This window comes from Pagrus major, chromosome 18, assembly GCF_040436345.1.
Source record: "Pagrus major chromosome 18, Pma_NU_1.0".
Taxonomy (NCBI): Eukaryota; Metazoa; Chordata; class Actinopteri; order Spariformes; family Sparidae; genus Pagrus; species Pagrus major.
In genome coordinates this window covers 15,522,794-15,542,408 of record NC_133232.1, presented here as the reverse complement: position 1 = coordinate 15,542,408, position 19,615 = coordinate 15,522,794, and the positions used below count along the sequence as shown (strand labels likewise).

Here is a 19,615-nt window from a genome sequence, read left to right as displayed (position 1 = left end):
TGTCGTTACTAGTTTCCTGGGCCTTCAACTCAAACGTTAAGTTCAATTTAAAATGTCACAAAAGTCCTATTTAAAATGCCAAATGCTAGAATTAATGTTTGTTATAAACACGTTATAAATTTAATTATTCTAATCTTAAAGTAGATACCAAATGTACTGTATATTTTTAGCAGTAAGACCTATCTTATAATGCATTCTTAGATTGTGTCTGGAGCCCATATTGTGCCTGTGTGTATTCACTGAGTTTGATCACAAAGAGCGACCCTCTTGCTAGTGCTACTGTACTTGCAGGGATGTTAATAATAGGCTAGGGTCTCTGCAGAACAGAGACAATGCACAAGAAAAAGGAGGAGGGTGGAAAGAGAGAGTGTGACAACTAAGGAACAAAAAAGCATAAGTGTGATTCAAATAGAATGAAATGGTGCGCAAAATAAAAGGAAGCATTCGGAAAATGTTAGAGCAGTAGTAGAACTTGAGTTATGTAATATTACTGACCCAAGAGGGGTCAGTAATATTCTCTAAAATCAAGTAGCTCCTGTTTCTAAATTACATGGTGTGGGATCAATGCGTAGACTCACATACTCGCTGATACGGATGCTTGCTGATACGGATGCTTGCATTTTCGGCAGTAGTGGCAGAATTTCTGATACTGGTATCGGAATCGGAATGACTCTGGCAATTTAGCAGCGCGCAGAGGAACTGTCTTGTCTGTTTATCTGATCTGCTCTTCTGATCAAGACCACCGATCAAACTTTATACAGCGTTTATCAGCAGATAACAATCGGTGTCCAGTCAATCAGAGCAACCTTACCTGATTTAGTTTACTTTCTGCCAGAAGGCCAGTTTCAGAGAAGGAAGGAGTGGCTACCTAAATCCCATTTTGTCACATATCGGATGTCATCCCAAAACAGATCATTCATCTCCCTCCTCTCAGCTGCGTGAAGGTGCATGGTGATATGTGCATGCACCTCAAGCAAGTAATGAAATGGCAAATAATTAATTCATATGAAACCTTTGCTGTAAAGTAGTAGGGCTAGCCCTCAGATAGGTATTCAGCATGCTATTTGCCTTGTGTTTGCAGGCAGCTGTTGGCCTTTTACCATTGGTTTGATTTAGAGTCTCTCAATGACTCACTTGTTCTCTCAGTATGTAGATGAGTAGAGTTGAGAGCAGTGCTCTTGTTCTTTTCTCTGCGCCTCCTCACAGTGTAATTTGTCTCGACATATTCAGGGAGTGCGGCAGAGGATGTAAGTTTAGGACAACGTCTCATTTGTTTGCCAAGGTAAACAACCACAATTCCCAAAGGTGAGAGCTGAAACCTGCTCTGATGAGTCATTGGACTGTATTGCTCACATAAAGGCCACTGCAGCATGATAGATTTTACCATTGATTTGTGAATTATATCAGTGCTGTTTTGCTTCTGCTGCACTGGTTATCAGGTCTTCAGACTTTTTGTTGTGTTTTTATGATTACTTTGTTATTAAATGAATGTCTTTTTTTCTCTTCCCTTCCTTGCTTTCTCCTCACCTAACCTCACCTCGCCCTGTCCTACCCTCCTCCAAACCCTGCTTCACCCTCTTTTGCTTCCTCTTCCCCATTTCCTAAGCTGTTACCTGGTGGCGGATGTCTCGTCGCCTGCCTCTGAGGTCGGAGGCCAGTTGGAGTTGGGAGGAGGGTCCTCAGGAACAGCAATGATGCGGGCTTCAGTGGCAGGCTGCAGGATGAGCATGGGTGCTCTCCTTAATGGGCTGCTGGTCTCTGTAGTTGCAGCTTTGCTTTGGAAGTATTCAAAGCTGAGTGAGCATGCTGCTCTGCTGGAGGAAGAGCTGCACATGACAAGGCAGTCCCAGGAGCTCTCACAGGCTCGTATCGACTACCATGTAGCCCTACAGGCTCTTCAGGAACATGGCACACGCATGGTCTGCACCGGCAAGATGCACACCGACCGCATCTGCCGCTTTGACTATTTATGCTACTGCTCCGAGGCAGAAGAGTTTGTGTTCTTTCACTCTAATTCCTCTGTCATGTTGCCTAACCTGGGGTCTAGGCGCTTCCAACCTGCCTTGTTGGACTTGTCCTCAGTAGAGGATCACAACACCCAGTACTTCAACTTTTTAGAGCTCCCAGCTGCTACTTTAAAGTTTATGCCCAAGCCAGTGTTTGTACCTGATGTGACGCTAATCCTAAACCGGTTCAATCCAGACAACCTAATGCATGTGTTCCATGATGATCTGCTCCCAGCCTTCTATACTATGAAACAGTATTCAGACTTGGATGATGAGGCTCGTTTGGTTTTTATGGAGGGCTGGGGTGAAGGCCCACACTTTGACCTCTACCGACTTCTTAGCAGCAAGCAGCCACTGCTCAAAGAACAGCTTAGAAACTTTGGCAAGCTCATGTGTTTTACAAAATCTTATGTTGGCTTGTCCAAGATGACCACCTGGTACCAGTACGGTTTTGTCCAGCCACAGGGGCCCAAAGCCAACATGTTGGTCTCAGGAAACGAGATCCGGCAGTTTGCCAGAGCTCTGATGGAGAAAATGAACATCACAAGGGTGGAGGAGGTGGAGAAGGATGGAGCAAGTGCTGAAGATGAGAAGGAGAAAGAGAAGAAAGATGGATACATTGTTGTGTTTAGTCGTTCAACAACAAGGCTGATACTGAATGAAGCGGAGCTAATCATGGCGCTGGCCCAGGAGTTCCAGATGAGAGTGGTCACGGTATCCCTGGAGGAACAGACTTTCCCCAGTATTGTCCAGGTGATCAGTGGTGCTACCATTTTAGTCAGTATGCATGGAGCTCAGCTTATCACCTCACTCTTCCTCCCCAGAGGAGCTGCTGTGGTGGAGCTGTTCCCCTTTGCTGTCAACCCAGAGCAGTACACTCCGTATAAAACCCTCACCTCCCTTCCAGGCATGGACCTTCACTATGTCTCCTGGAGGAACACTAAGGAGGAGAACACCATCACCCACCCAGACAGACCCTGGGAACAAGGGGGCATTGCTCACTTGGAGAAGGAAGAACAAGAGCGAATACTGGCGAGCAAAGATGTCCCCAGGCACCTGTGCTGCCGTAACCCAGAGTGGCTCTTCCGGATCTACCAAGACACGTTGGTAGACATCCCTTCCTTCCTGGAAGTCCTCAAAGAGGGCATGAAGTCAAAGCCCAGCTTGAAGAAGTCAAAGCCGGCCAGCACAGTACACCCAGGCCGAGTCAGAGAAGCTCAGTGTCAGACCTCAGTACAAACCAGTAATGAGGCTAAACTCACAGTTTCCTGGCAGATTCCGTGGAATCTGAAATACCTGAAGGTCAGAGAGGTAAAGTATGAGGTGTGGATCCAGGAGCAGGGAGAGAACACATACATGCCTTATATCCTTCCCCAACAGAACTACACTTTCTCAGACAACATTAAGCCCTTCACCACTTACCTTGTGTGGGTCAGGTGTATCTTCAACAAGAACCTCTTGGGCCCCTTTGCCGATGTTCTCATGTGCCGGACTTAGTACAAACACTTTGACTTTGCTGCTGTGCAGTTTTCCACAAAAGTTGAGTCATAGTTGTTCCAGACAATCAAATTGGAAAAGTGGACTGTTTGACTATAGTCAGAAAGGTGATATCTCTGCAGTTCTAGAACGGGCTGCTGAACTCCTGCACAGTGATGTGTCCTTGGCCAGCACAGAAAATACGGAGCAGACTTCTGGATGAACTGCAAAGGACTTGAACAACAGGGTCAAAACGCAACAGCCGTAAATTAATGAAAAGACAGTGCTTAACCGTGACTCTACTGAAAATATCAGAATTAAAAACAGCATATTTATTTATGTGCAAAATAATATAAAACATGTTTTTTAGTATTAGTCCAAACACTGGTTCTTTACATTTTACAGTATGCAATATAGCTTTTCTGTGGAGAGCAAGAGAAATTTTAGAATAGTAAGGTTTTTATGTTTTCTGACTCGTCCAATGTCTAGTGTGTGATACCTGTGTAGCTTAGTTTACCTACCAATTGTTTAAATACATACACTGTTATTTGCAGAAGCAACCAAAGCAACCTTTTACGCAGTTTCAGCCAATCATCATTTATGGTATATTCATTTCTCAATCTCTTATACTTATAATGTTTGCTCAGAATTATACAGTTTTCAGCCCTGTTTCTAAGGTCATTGTGAAGGATTTGTATAAAAGAAATGTCAAGCAAGATTTTCATGAATGTCGCAGTACTCAATGTTTTTGACCCTAAATGCAAAGATATGTGTAATTTAAAATACATATATATAACAACACTGTCTTAAAATGATTCCTTAATGTGTTACAACACACACGTGTTGTTTCCGCATTGCCCAGCTACAAACAATTTACATGTATTTTACTGCATAAATAAATTATCTTTCTCTAATTGGCACTAATTACAACTGTAAAAAATTCTGTGGAGAATGAATCTATTACGCCAGGCTATAATTAGTGTAAGCAATTTCCTTCCTGTAAGCAGCAATGTGCTGCTGGACAGTTGTATTTTACTGCCTAGTTTAAAATCATCTTCATTAAGATAACGAGGTATGTTTCTGCCTAAGATTCCACTGCCTTGTGTAAAACTCTTTAATTAAAGTAAAATTATCTGCCATGTGTCTTTTTACTCTCCTTAGAGGCTTTCTAAACAATAATAAGAAGTGTAATGTTGGATTTTACATCCAAAGCTGCCTGTTGAAGTTGTTTTTGTGTCTTTTGCAAATTAAGTGCTGCTTGTTGGTGGCTAGACTGCAAAAATGCATTTACTTTTAGACACTTGAATTGGAGGTGTTGGTTTGTGGTAATAGACATGTAGCAAGAGATGGTTTATGGAATGGCACAAAGTTAAACAAAACAATGCATCAACATATTCTGTTATATTGTGCCATTATCAAGATGATGTTATGTACTTTTTCTTGGACTTTATATCTTTGACCAGTCAACATTACATTGTTTTGAATTCTGGCCCCTATAAAGCTCCTTTTGATTTGCCGTATATCAGTTTTTTCAGTTTTTCACTTGACTGATTTTTTTTCCCAAAGTTCCCAAATGCAGTTCTGTTTGTCAATGCACATTTAAAAGACTATTTGAGCCTATTGTTTTGTGTGCAGGATGTTTTGGTTTAGATATGTATATGTTTGTATTGTCGGTTAGATTTTCTGTGTGCCCCTGCCCCCACCTTATACTGTATGTGGTGAGTGAAATGAGAGTGTACAAGTCTGTTTTCTACATTATTAAATAGTTGGAGTTTCTTTTTCAGTAACTGTGATTGAATAAAGGAGCTTATTTCTTAACAATATCATTTGTGTTCCAGCAGTTTCTTTTTTTTAATCTGTAATGAGATGACAACAATGCTTAACCCAAAATCATATCTTAATGGGCTGAGTAAAATAGGAAATGGCTAAATAAGAAACCCACACATAATTAAATAAATTGACTGTCCTCATGACCCTTTATCTTGCCACCAAATGTTTCTGTTGGAAGTCATAATATTTCTCATATTGTTTTATATTGTGTTTTAGTAGAGTTTTATAATATCCAAGTAAATAGTTTGTATTTTTTGCTTAGAAAGGTTAAATTAAAGTCCAAAGTTCCTCTTTTAAGATGACAGTAATGTGAGTTAAAATTTCACTGCGTCAGAATTAATTTGTCAAAGGTGTTTTTATCTCCTATTAAGCGCATTAACTCATTTCGAAAAAGGCAAAAACATTTAGGACATTTTTCATATTTTCCATCAACCTATTCCAATGCAATACTTCACAATGCGCATAATATATTGATCGAAACATGGCTATTTTGAAACTCCAGGGGCCCTGACAGCCTCAGGTTTATTTATTTAATTGAAAACATGACAATATCAATATTATCTCATTAGGATGAATTCTGCTTTATTACCTGATGTTCAGGCCCTATTGAAGAGGGGCTCTGTGTCAAATCTACCTTAAAGATGCATTTGAAGAGCTACTCCAGACCCATGCATATGTTTCATATTAACAAATGTGTTTTATTAAATTACCACAAAGCAAATATGGGTCCAGGTAGTATTGCATCATAGAAAAACTGTGCACACTGGGAGAAACGGGGACCCAGCACTGAAAAAAAAAAGACTGAAAGTTATTAAAGATGAACTGAAAATCATTATACAGTTATTTTGGCTGTGGATGCATGTGTTTGACTAGCTAAAAGCATCCTTGAAACAGAGAGGAGAAATCTCAGTAGTGTTAACCTGAATGTACTCTTTAGAGACTGCAGTGTGCTTTAAGTAACAGGCTGGCTACACTGGCTGCTTGTGTAGTATGGGGGGGCTGCATTGCTGAGTTTCTACTGCTCACTCGCATGTGTGTTCACATAGGTAGCGTTGCCCTATCTGTTTCCATGGAGTTTGCCTGATAATTAAATATGATGACATGATTTCCCTTTAACCCATTGAAAGAGCCAGAAAGCGGAAGGGGGAAAGAGAGAGAGGGAGGAGAAAAAAAGAGTGCACAGGAAAAAAAACTGCCTGTTCCGCGTCTTCTCTTCTCTTCAGGTCTGTGACATATTCTACAGGTACATATATTAAAACTGTAGTGAAACGCTAGTATGATGTCCATGACTGTCTACAAGTCATTTTCAGGTTTATTTTTGCAGAGAACCACTCAGTGTCGCAGTAAAAATAAGCTAGACTCCGAATCTGCAGATGAAGTGCCGCTGCAGCCTCGCTTTAAGTGCATATGATAAGTGTGACTCACGCAGCCAGTGCGGCTGCTTTAACCTGTTCACATGGACGCCGCTATGAAAAGCAAGACGTTACGCCATGCACACGCGCTGCTCGTGCATCCAGTGTGGCACTTAATAAAGCAAAAGAATCTGTCACTCCTACCCTAAAAAATAGTTTAACTGTTGTCTCCTCACAAGACACATCTGTTAACAGTACAGAGAAGAAAGATATAGAACACTGAGTTAAACACTTTTAATCACCCTCATCATTTAATAGCCTTCAATAATGAATGTAGCTTAACTGCTTATTCTTGTTCAGAGTCTCTGTGGGCTGAAGCCTATTCCAACAGAGTCTCGAGTCCTACCCACAATTGTATATGAGACAGTGGGTAGAAACACACATGCAAACAGCCAGGAATCAAAACAAGGTTCTTTGTGCTGTTTTATCCTAGACATTTTTTGGTTTAGTAAAACTTGGGCCTTTCAAAGTTTTGCCATAATTTCTGTCAGTTATAATATAATTTTATACTCCAAAGTAATTGAAATCTGAAAAATGGCAAATTGCAAAACAGAATCTTTGCTAGGCAAAAACCAGAAACAAGTTTTCCCAGATTATCTAAACCACTTTATTTAGAAGTAAAACTGAAGGAGAGCACAACTTAAAGTGACTACGAGGAACTTTTAAGTGTTTATGAAACCTCGTGATTCCTCTGATAATTATCAGTGACCTGTAACAGCAAATGAGACCAGCAGCGAAAAGACTGCTATTTTTATATAGTTATTATTAATGCCTGTGCTCGGGTCCGATCACATATATCACATATAAAATTACATATTAATACATTACCTCACTGCGAACCATGCTGCGGTCTTTCTGTCACTTACTCCCAAAACAAATGCATGTGCCACCGGCACGCTCTAGCAAAGATCTTTACAACAGCAGGCGCTGGTGTCATACCACTTTTGTCAAAAGGAGCTGCTAAAATCAACAAAAACTGAAAGTTCCTTATATTCACTTTTAAGTATTATGAATAAACCCTCACTGCTCAGGAAAACCTTATTTGTCCACAACAATGGTAAGTGTGGTGGTCTGTAAACTGATATTGCTCATAGTTACTGGCCCACTGTCTGACTTCTTTTCTTTTTATTCAAAGGCATAGGACGCATATGGACGATATAGGCACATGTCCTAACCGATATTTAAAAGGTTACAAGGTTAATTTATTATCATTTTAATCACAAAGACTTTTAAAAACTAAACAATGTTTGAGTCATTTGAGTCCTGCTACATCTATTTTGGAAAATGGAGTGCTGGTGATGAATTGAGGAGTCTCACAGCCTGGGGAATGAAGCTGCTCCGTAGTTTGATGGTATGGCAGCGGATACTTCTGTATCTTTTGCCAGATGGCAGCAGGGGGAACAGACTGTGGCTGGGGTGGGTCCTGTCTTTCAGTATCCTTTGGGCTCACTTCACCAATGTCGCTGATACTTGGTAGATGGGTACCAGTGATGTTCTGGGCGGTTTTAATTAGGGTTGTACCGATCCGATCACGTGACTCGGAAATCGGGGCCGATCACGCCACTGAAGACTCGATCGGGACTCGGACGTTACGACCCGATCAGAGATCGGTTTTATATATATTTATTTAGTCATTATTTGTATTAGATTGTTGATATATGGGCTATTGGTGATTCAAAATAAAAAAAATAAAATGAGTATTTACTACCACCGTTTACGACATGCGCATGCGCAGAAGACCAGCACGCCAGTTTGTTTTGAAGCGGAGTGGCGAGTTGTGGCGCACCATGTCTGCTGTGTGGAAGTATTTTAAAGTGAGTGACGAGAACGATGCAGTTGCAAACTGTCAGATATGTAAATTTGGGATATCGAGGGGTGGTAAAATATAATAAAAAATAAGGGACACCTTGGATAGTTTTCTTCGATCTTTTTAATTTTTTAAATATATTATAAGAGTATCGGATCGGGACTCGGTATCGGCAGATACTCAAAAATCAAAGGACTCGGACTCGTATCGGGGGCAAAAAACCCTGATCGGAGCATCCCTAGTTTTAATCACCCACTGTAGGGCTTTCCTATCCTAGGCCATGCACGAACCATGCCAGTTTGGGATGTTTCGAGTCAGGATGCTTTCTATTGCCCAGAATCTGGGTTGGGAATTTAGAGTCTTTTCTTTTTTTTTTTTTAACAGGGTGGTGATGTGTGATGACCAAGATAGGCTCTCACTGATGGTAATTCCAAGGAACCTATAACTGTTCACCTGCTCCACCTCAACTCCACTGATAGGGGTGTGTGTTTTTGCGTACTTTTTTCTAAAATAAAAAATCAGCTCCTTGGTTTTGCTGCATTGAGCAATAGATTGTTCTCTGTGCACCATGCTGCAAGATTGTTGATTTCCTCCCGGTATGAACTCTCATCATTGTTTATAATGTTGCCGATGATGATGGTGTCATCTTATTACTTCACAATAGAGTTTTTACTCAATATTTGAGTGAACTCGACTGTTGTTTCAGAACCATGGCCAGTGTTGAGAGAGAGAGAGAGGGTTGCTTTATCCCTATCAATGTTGACCAAAAATCTACATTCTTGATAGAAGACTGACCAAGGCACCACATATCACGCAACATGGTGCATTGGCCTGTGGACATAACACCCCAACATGCAGTTTAAACAAGAAATACATAAAATCAATGAAGTAAATGGGGTAACTAAGTAGCAGGTAAATGAAATGAAAGGAAATAAATGAGGGTGTTCAGTGCATGCGAGAGACTCACATTGGAGTTATAAGGTATACTCGCATTCAACTACTCATAGATAAAGACATTTTAATTTGTCATGTAACTATGGCACTCCATAGAGTGCATACCTCTGCCAAGGTCCAATAGTCTCGTTTTACTCAATCAAGTCTATTCAAATATCAAACTCAATTGCTCTGGATCATTCTAACTTTTAAACCACCCATAATTGTTTAACCATAATTTAAACTCATCAGATCTGTAACAGCAACTGCATGGGCAACAAGACAATGCAGATGGAATCATAATCTCCATTGTGTAGTGGAAGAATAATAGATACCAGCGGCCCACACCAGATTTTTTACATTAAGATTAATGCATTATTTCCTGAGAAATTAATCTCATCTCATCTCATCTTCATCCGCTTTGTCCGGGGTCGGGTCGCGGTGGCAGCAGGCTCAGTAGGGAGCTCCAGACCTCCTTCTCCCCAGCGACACTTTCCAGCTCCTCCGGGGGGATCCCAAGGCGTTCCCAGGCCAGATGAGATATGTAGTCTCTCCAGCGAGTTCTGGGTCTGCCACGGGGTCTCCTCCCAGTTGGATGTGCCTGGAAAACCTCCATGGGGAGGCGCCCAGGAGGCATTCTGATGAGATGCCCGAACCACCTCAACTGGCTCCTCTTGAATTAATGAAAATGTTGAAAAACATCCTATCTCACAATGTTACAGTTTCGTGCTGACAAGCTAACCAACCAACTAAAAACAAACAAACAAACAAACAAACAAACAGACACAGGTGAAACAATAACCTCCTTGGCAGAGGTAACTGATAGCTGTCAGTTAGTTTTGTGGAATAGTGCAATATTCTATGCTGAAAAGCAATGCAATTACGAAAAATTTCTATTCTAATATTGGATTATAGTTACTGATGCTTTCGTGTGTACATCACTTTAATGTGGAAGCTGGTGAAGGTGGGGCTCATTTAACCTACTTTATACAACTCTAGCTTGTGCAATCACATTTTGTCTTAAAATAAATTATACATCATATTTTATTTGTTAGTTTCATTTTGTATTTGTATATATTTATCTGAATCTGCAAAGTAACTAGTAGCTAAAGTTATCAAATAAACTATAGTAGAGTAAAAAGTGCAATATTTGCCTCTGAGTTATAGTGGAGTAGAAGTATAAAGTAGCAGAAAATGAAATACTCAAGTACAATACCTAAAAAATTCACTTAAAGGTCCAATATACAACATTAAGCCTTATTAGATGCCTGGAAAAAAAGAGCAGACAGTGATGACACACTCCCTCTCTATGTTTTGTTATTGAGCTCCTCTGTTTTTTTGTCTTGGACAGCCGGTCTGGCCAAAAAAAAGTCAAGACTGCATTTGCATGAAAATAGGTCTACATAATCGTCAACACTTCAAAAGTAGGCCAACTTAAAAATTACATAATATATATCCAGAAGTATCACCTTTATGCGATAAATGTAAATCTTCCATTGCAACCCATCTACATAGTTATGCGCTATGCCCCAAAATTTATTCTTTCTGGTCTGGTGTTTTTGATATAATGTCCGAGGTCATGAGGTTTGTGATAAAGCCAGAACCCTTACTTATTATCCTTGGGGTGTCTGAAACCTTTAAAAAATTAAACAAGGCACAACAATGTTTTATTTCATATGGTCTTATAATAGCGAAGAAAATGATTCTTATGTTATAGTATAAACACACCAACATCTAAGATGTGGCTAGAAGAAGTAACTAATACACTCCATCTGGAAAGAATAAGATATGTGCTGGAAGACAGACCCCAACATTTTGATCCAACTTGGCAACCTTTTTTACAGTACCTTGCTAATACAAATCCAACTTAAAATTCGGTCTCCAATATATATATAGAGTCCCCGTGATTTTTTTCAGGCCGGTCTTCTTTGGGGGATGGGGGATGGGGGAGGGGGTCAACCTTCATGTTCTGTTTCTGTAGTTTCTGTGTATGTGTCCCGTAATCACATTGTTTGTTTGTTTGTTTGTATTATAAATGCCCAATAAAAATACATGGAAAAAAAAAAAAAGTAGGCCAACTTACACAGACTTACGCAAGAAAACCTCGGACTCTAGCTACTCAGTGTTTTCATGCAAATGTGGTCTTGACTCTGCTGTTTGTCCCCAAAAGTGGCAGAAGTCAGAACAGACACACACACGCACACAAACACACACACATTTGACGTGCCTTTAATCTCTGCCTGCCGGTGTACGCCATGCATTCCCAACTCTGCTAGTTACTGAAGCAAATATATAATATATTATAGCCAAGATATATATTCTCTCACTTGCCTTATGTAGTTATTGTCACTTGACATGGTCCACAAAAGGGTAACTTTATTCCGTTATCTCCATTGTTAAGGGGGTGGTTCCTTAGTGCTTTGCAACACCTGCTGCTGCTGAGAATAGCGGAGGTATAGAGGGTAGGGGGAGCATGAACAGAGGGGAGGTGAGGCCAACAGGCTGGTTTGTTTTGGTCTAACATGCTGGTGTTGAACTACAACCACTGGTGGTGCTAAATTTGGCATTTGGGACCTTTAAAGGTCACTGTTTCCAAAAGGATTTGGTGAGCCTATGGTGGGTGGATCTCACACTAGTGGGTCTGGGGGTATGTTCCCCCAGAAGAACATTTTACACATTTTAAAGTTAAGTGTATCAATCTGGTGCACATTGAGAAAACAATTAAGAGGCTATCTCATAAATAACATGACCATATAAAATGTAGAAAATAATAAAATATAACACTAAGCTTTGGCTCTGCTGCCTGGTGATTAGTCCAGTCCTCACAATTTACTCTACTACACAGCTCTGGCTACACCAAACACAAGAAATATTGGAGACTGAGAGTTAAAGATGCTTTGCTGAAGCAATGGTGCAAAATGTTGGAGACCTTCAGCGCCATTATGACAAGCGAAAAACATTTTTGTCTCGTTAATTGATGGGAAACAATGAAGGTGCAATATTTAAGAATTGGTCACCTGTCAAATTCGTACTCCAAACTAATAGGGGACAGCATATCACCAGAATAAGAGCTAACTGCTGCTAATGGTAGCTTCCATTAGTTAGGTCACTCAGTTAGCTGTGCAATTACCAGTCCTAATACTATACCTATGTATCTATGAATATATAGACTATTTGTGATGAAGGTTGTTAAGAATGAAATGTTGTATTAAGTAAGTGAACCATCAGTAAGCAGGGCAGTGTAAAGTTTCATTTTATTCAGGTATGGTTAGCCCTCATGGATATCTCATTATATGTATACGGACCCCAGTATGGAGGTGAACAATTGAAAGAGCACATTGCCCAGAAAACATGTTTTTAAGTAAGTATTTTAAGTATTTACAGTTGAAGAATTGCACGGTCAGAGCTGAGACTCAGCTCGGCCTAGCTCCTCTCTTCAGTTCCCCTAGTGCTCTCTGCTCCGAGGGCTATTTTCTGCTAGCTTAACTGCAGAGACAAGATGCCGCCTGACAGGTGCAGATGGGCAGCGCTCGGCTAAGTGACAGTGGCCTTCCCTGGAGCGGGAGAAGAGGGAGCCCATAGCAGCACTGTGAAATAGACTGTTGTGTAATGGACTGTGCGCGTGTGTGTGTGTGTATGTGTGTGTGTGTGTGTGTGTGTGTATGTGTGTGTGTGTGTGTGTGTGTGTAACAGCCACATATTACACATGGTGGGTAACAAGTTAAATCAACCTCGTCTGACTGACATTAAACATGGTGAGCAGTGTGAGGATGAACATGATCTGGGCCTCAAATGAACTTTTACACCCATCAAGTATAATGGTGTGTTTTCATGGGCCTCAGAAAATAAAATGCTCCTCATTTCCTTTACAGGAGTTGAATATTTAAATAACTCCCCAGAGTACATTTGTTACCATTAGGGATGGGATTACATGGAATTAACCTTTCCCTCCTCCAGCCTCCATCAGTGTTTTATTAGCTTTGGCATCCACACAGAGTGGAGAAATAGGAGGAGTTGTGACAGGCGGTAAATTCTTTGACATGTTTGTATTTTAGAAGTTTTCCTTTAGAAGAGAACAGCTTCATGACATCTCGCGCATCGTATTTTAATCTGTCAACGGAGTGTTAAACATTTGTGGCTAATTCAGAAAGACACATTTAATATGAAGGTGTTGTGGTAAGATTTCTTTGCAGCCATTGCTGCAAACATCAGTCTTTGTTGTTCCCATTCTTTGAATCTTGATACATTTCCTGAAAGGTTTATCTTATCAGTCACCTCTACTGATTTGAGAAAGCAAAGTAAAAATTCTCCTCACTTTTGTCCAAGGATAATGCAGCCTAGTTGTACACTGGCAGTTCAAAACTAAATCAGTTTTTATCTGTTTTTTATGGAGCATGAGTGGATTCTGGACAGCTTTCCACTCAGATTGCATCACACCTGACCCTGCAGGCGTCCTGCAGACTGTCAGCAGATAAAGATAGAGTAAGAAAGAAACAAACAGAAAAACAATGTTTGGAATATGAAAGCACATGTGTTTGGTGCCAATGTTTTCTTTTGATTTTGATTTTCTTTTGTTTAAGAATTTGTGATGATGGAAGATTTACACTCTTTCTCACTGGATAGCAGGATGAGTGCCACAATACAATACAATACAACACAATACCAAAGATTTGAGAGCCATTTTAGGCCTCAGTGTTTGTTACAACCCACAATATGGACATAACTTTGTTATGACCACGGTGGCATGTGCAGATTTGGCAGCCAGTAGATTCTTCAATCCTCACTACATTTTTGATTTTGTAGACCTATTTTCATTTTGATTTTTCGCCTCTATGTCCCATTCTGCTGTAGCCAATTAGCCTTCAATAGAGATGCACTTATCAACATCGGAAAAGGAAGTGTGGGGTTTGGATTGAGTGCAGCAGACCGCAAGAGGATCTCCACCAGTGGCATCTGCTGAGTGGCCAGCCAGAACAGCGGGAAAAAACATCACCGAAAGCGCTGCGACAACCCCCGGAAGACAGGAAAGAGAGGCAGTGTAACGCCTGCCAATGTAATAATGTCCACAAACATAATAAACCACAAACATAATACAAATCGGGCAGGGGATCCGTTGTGTGATAGCGAAACGGAGAGTGGATTTTGCACCCACGGTCAGTAGTATTAGTAGGCGCATAGGCAAACAAGCAAACAACAACCACAACGACCGTCATTCATTGTATTATTACATTTGTGGGAAGTTATTGCAATAAAAATTTTCACTTCCCCACAAACGTCATAATTCCCTGCAAACGTAATAGTTCTTACATTTGTGGGGAATCACGTGTTATGTTTGTAGTAGGCAGCGGCTATTACGTTTGTGGAAAATGTATTACATTTGTGGGTTTATTACATTAAATGCTGCAGATTTTTATTACGTTTGTGGACATTATTACGTTTGTGGACATTATTACATTGGTGGGCATTACAGGCAGCATCAGAGCTAAGCTGACCCGACTTGGACCAAGAGCTGTTCCTCTACCAAGCCTTTTTCTGGCTAATGTCCGGTCGCAGAAGGATAAAGTGGATGAGGTGCGACTCATTCAGCAACGGTAAATTGGAGACTGCTGTGCGCACATCTTCACAGAGATGTGGTTAACCCCTGAATCCCAGATCAAGCTATTGTACTGGATGGTTGGACCTTGTTCAGAGCCGACAGGACACAGGAATCCGGTAAGGGGAGAGGAGGAGGGCTCTGTGTCTACATAATTATTGCTTGGTGCTCAACCTAAGTTCAAGTGGATGGTAAGTGTTCACCAGATGTTGAATTTCTGATGCTAAGATGTCGACCATATTACCTGCCCAGAAAATTCACCAGTGTTGTATTGTTGCTGTGTACATTCCCCCAGATACAAAGAATAAGAACAGCTACATCAGAATGCTGTCTCTTGACTTCAGCTCAGCATTCAACACAATCTCACCCATGAAGCTGATTGGAAAACTAAACACTCTGGGCTTGAGTACAACACTCTGCAACTAGATGCTGGACTTCCTCACAAGCAGACCCCAGAGAGTGCGGATTGGCAGTCACACTCCTCTACGTTAGTGCTCAACACGAGACATCAAAAGAACTCTATTGTGAAGTATAGGGATGGCACATCAGCCACATCACTGATCAGGAATTCAACAATCTTGCAGTGTGGTGCACACACTACAATCTACTGCTCAACATCAGCAAAACCAAGGAGCTGATGGTTGATTTTAGAAAAATGGAGGCAAAAAAACACACCCCTGTCTACAACATTGGAGTTGAGATGGAGCAGGTGAACAGTTATAGGTTCCTTGGAATTACCATCACTGAGAACCTTTCATGGTCGTCACACATCACCACCCTGGTTAAAAAAAAGCAAAGAAAAGGGTCCACTTCCTGCTGGATGTTGGTCAACTTTTACAGAGGAGCAATAGAAAGCATCCTGACTCTGATTAAAACCACCCAGAACATCACTGGTACCCATCTACAGAGCATCAGTGACATCTGTGAAGTGAGATGTCTACACAGAGCCCAAAGGATACTAAAAGACAACACCCACCCCAGCCACAGTCTGTTCACCCTGCAAATCTGGCAAAAGATACAGAAGTTTCTGCCATAGCACCAGACTATGGAGCAGCTTCATTCCCCAAGCTGCGAGACTCACCAATTCATCATCAGCCCTCCATTAACCTTGTATGATTGCATTTCTTTTACAGTGTTCTCGTGCATTTAGATTGAATTCAAGGCACATTTGATACTTCTTTGTCTGTTTGTGTTTATTCGTCGTTATCATCCAACTGTACCTAGCTAGGTAGCTGTTGCTAGCTACAGTTACAGCCACCTCGATTTTCCCCTCCAATCTGACTGCCTTTCGGCTGCCAGCCGACTGCCAGCCAGTTCCCACTTGTTTCCCAGCCACTGGGAGTCCCTCCCTCCTCCCAAGGGTCTGTCTAGATTCCACTATAAACATGCCCATTCATTCAATTTCAGGGTGTCAACATGAGATGCCGCTTCCCTCAACAAAAACATATAGAGCATAGATATCCTTTAAACCTAAACCATATTCTTCTACCCCATTACATCTCAGTGGCAAATATTGCACTGTTATCCCACTACATTTATTTTAAAGCTTTAGTTAGTTTAGTTAGCCCTACTGATTACTTTACTTACTTAATTTGTAGCTAGGTTATGTCATTAAAGGTTAAGCCACCCAGCAGTAAATACAATTAATAAAATTAGTTCATCCTTTACCTGCTGCAGCCCTAAAGTTATGAACACATTAATGCATCAATAGTTATAATTCGAGAACATACTATACTATAATATTTTGTTCTGAAATGGACCATTTGTTTATTCAGTTTATTTATTTTAGCTAACTACTACATGAAAAGCCAGGTTTAGACAGTTTGATCTGGGTTTAGACATCGCGCACGACAGCTCTCTCTCTCAAGCTCTGTCTGTGCTCTTTGTGTTTGTGGATGCATGCTGACAAAATGCGGGACAACATTCTCTAGGTAATTCAACAGCCTGTCGATTGAATAAGAACAAAGAGATGATGTGTTCGGCCTCCGTCACCTCCCAAGATAAGCAGAGGATTTTGTTTGTGAACACACTTTTATAAACTGATTGCATCTCTATTATCATCTGCCACTACATAAGGAAATTTCTGATGAAAATATCAGAAAAATTATACAGGGCAATGACAATCATTTCTGCTGAAAATGTGTCACCTGAGCATAATAGTTCATGCATCTTGTAACCACCCACACCCAGTGAAATATTCTAAACCAAATACTTCAAATACAAATATGATCATGGACTGAGCATTTAAAGATTATCTACCATATCATGAGTTCATCACTGTTATGCTTCAGCTTTTTTGTTTTTCAACAGTAGTGCATGGAAGTGAAAGTAATATGGCTGGGGAATTAATTTTTTAACATTGTAGTTATTGTAGTTATAAAACTGTAATTTCTCATGCTGTTAGATCCCTGTTAGACCATGCCGTCAGGTGCGTGCGGAAATCCGAGAGCAAACTTTGTTTTGCCACAGTGAAAATATTTTTATTGTGATCAAACACATATTGAAACAGAATATTTCAGTCGGTAAAAACATGTTGTGGATTTTGTAAATGAGTACATCGATATTTTTTCCATACATTACAGCTTTTGGAATTTTTAAAACTATGAAATTACTTAACATGAAGTCTGCAGATATGTAGTAGCCTACCTAAATCTGTACATAAATATATTTTTCTTCAGCAGGTATTTAAGTTATAATAACCTCGAGCTAGCTAAGCATTTCCGTGTTTATATGTTCAGTATTCTGGAGCATTCAAGGCGCATTCAAGGCGGAGTCAACAGGGACTAAATATCATCATCGCTTCAACAAATATTGCTCTAATGTGCCTTTCACATTTGTGGAAATAAGGAAAAAATTAACAAATGTTTTTTTCTTTGTTTTGTTTTGCGTGGGATCACTTCTGACTCGTGTAATCCGAACATTTCTAATAATTTCAGAACACTTGAAAAGTCCAAAGGTCAAAATATATTGAAAAAAGATTGATGTAATAATTTCCATAATCTACAACATGTTTTTACCTCACGAAATATTCTGCTTCAATCCATATTTGTTGGCATTTGGCCTTTCAAAAATAACATTATAACAATAGCAAAAAACCTTTGTTGTTGGATTTTCCACATACACCTGTCGGTGTGGTCTAGCAGTAATCTAACAGCATGAGAAATCACATTTATATAATTACAATAACAAACAAGAAAACAGCTCTTACACTGTAATAGTTTGTCCCTGTGCCACTGCAGATAAAGTCAGCTGCTCAGACGAGTGCTGCACACGCATTTTTGTCCTTCCTGTTAAATAATTAACTCTCTGGCCATATCACTTTCACTTTCAAGCAGTACTGCCTAATAATCACTAAATATGCTCTGTGTGGGAATCACACTCTCTCACACACGTCAAATACTGTATAACTATGATACAGTAAGAACAGCTGATTTCACGCTGAAGATTACTTCAGCTTCAGCTTCCATCATCACTGCGCCTCCTGGTGGATAGATAAACAATTGCAACTGGTTTCCACACATGGCGCTTATAGGGGCGTTACGATTAGGCCTTGAGTTCACTACGTCATCATGGAGGATCCCATTCCTGTCACGGACTCTTCCAGGTCCGAGCACGGACCCGTCACGGCCTGTGTTAGTGCCCCATCATGGAGGAACAGGAATTTTTAGGAGGCTTCATCTCTAGGTAGCAAAGTATACACTTGCATTAAAGTTTGACACTAGTTACTCCTCTAGCATCACTTCTTGGAGTGCCGCTCCAATGCAGCCTATCAAAACTGAGAAAAGTCATACACTTTTCCCACTGGAGACTGGGTGGTTTTGAATCTTGTCCCGGAGTAAAGATTGATTGCTTTGAAGTTATTTTACATACTGTAAGTAAGTTACCATAAGTACCTTGACTTACATCACTTGCATAACATTATGTGAGTAATGAATGTAGTTATTTAAACACAAAGTATGATCTAAACTATACTGCAATGTATTCGCCACGTTATATTCAATATGGTTATATAACATGGGAACTGTTTCTCAGCAAGCTTTATTTTGAAAGTCTAAATCGATGGTGCTTATTTATTATTGCTAACTTGAACACGGACCCCTTCATGTGCAAAACTGACATAGAGGGGTAGGTAGAGCTTCATTGTTTGAAGTTTAAGGCCACTGACCAAGCTGATGTGTTTGACTAATTGGAAGTGAGAAAATGTCAGGAGTGTATATGTCCTGAGTGTGACAGCTCTCTATCCAGTTCTTTCTGTTATATATCCTTCAAATCCTCCATCTTGTTTTGGGGTCATAAAGATTAAGAATTAGTGAAGATGTTGAGATATTTTTGAGATGTGTTGTGTCACTGTTGGTGACACTAGTGGGAAGCTCAAGGGTCCATGATTATTTTCTGGGGACCACGAATAAGCACGAATATAACTGTTTGACAGGCTGACCACCAATATCTCTAAAGCTTAATAATTAACATGTCTCAGTTGTTTAATCACACAAAAAGAAAAAAATTAAATCTACAATTTGTGGAATACTAGCAGGACCTCGCGTAGCTGCTGTGAGGA

At 40.3% G+C, this 19,615-nt stretch overlaps 1 protein-coding gene across 2 annotated transcripts in view; it reads left to right on the top strand.

Annotated features, from left to right (window-relative positions):
• The window catches only part of pomgnt2 (protein O-linked mannose N-acetylglucosaminyltransferase 2 (beta 1,4-)), a 28,852-nt gene extending 23,547 nt beyond the window's left edge, over nucleotides 1–5,305 (top strand). For both annotated transcript variants that reach the window (XM_073487054.1, XM_073487053.1), the window contains one exon: nucleotides 1,607–5,305. In XM_073487054.1, the coding sequence (XP_073343155.1) occupies nucleotides 1,692–3,503 (1,812 nt within the window). In that variant the 5' untranslated portion in view covers nucleotides 1,607–1,691 and the 3' untranslated portion in view covers nucleotides 3,504–5,305. The remainder of the gene's footprint in view (nucleotides 1–1,606) is intronic.
• Nucleotides 5,306–19,615: the final 14,310 nt, after the last annotated feature.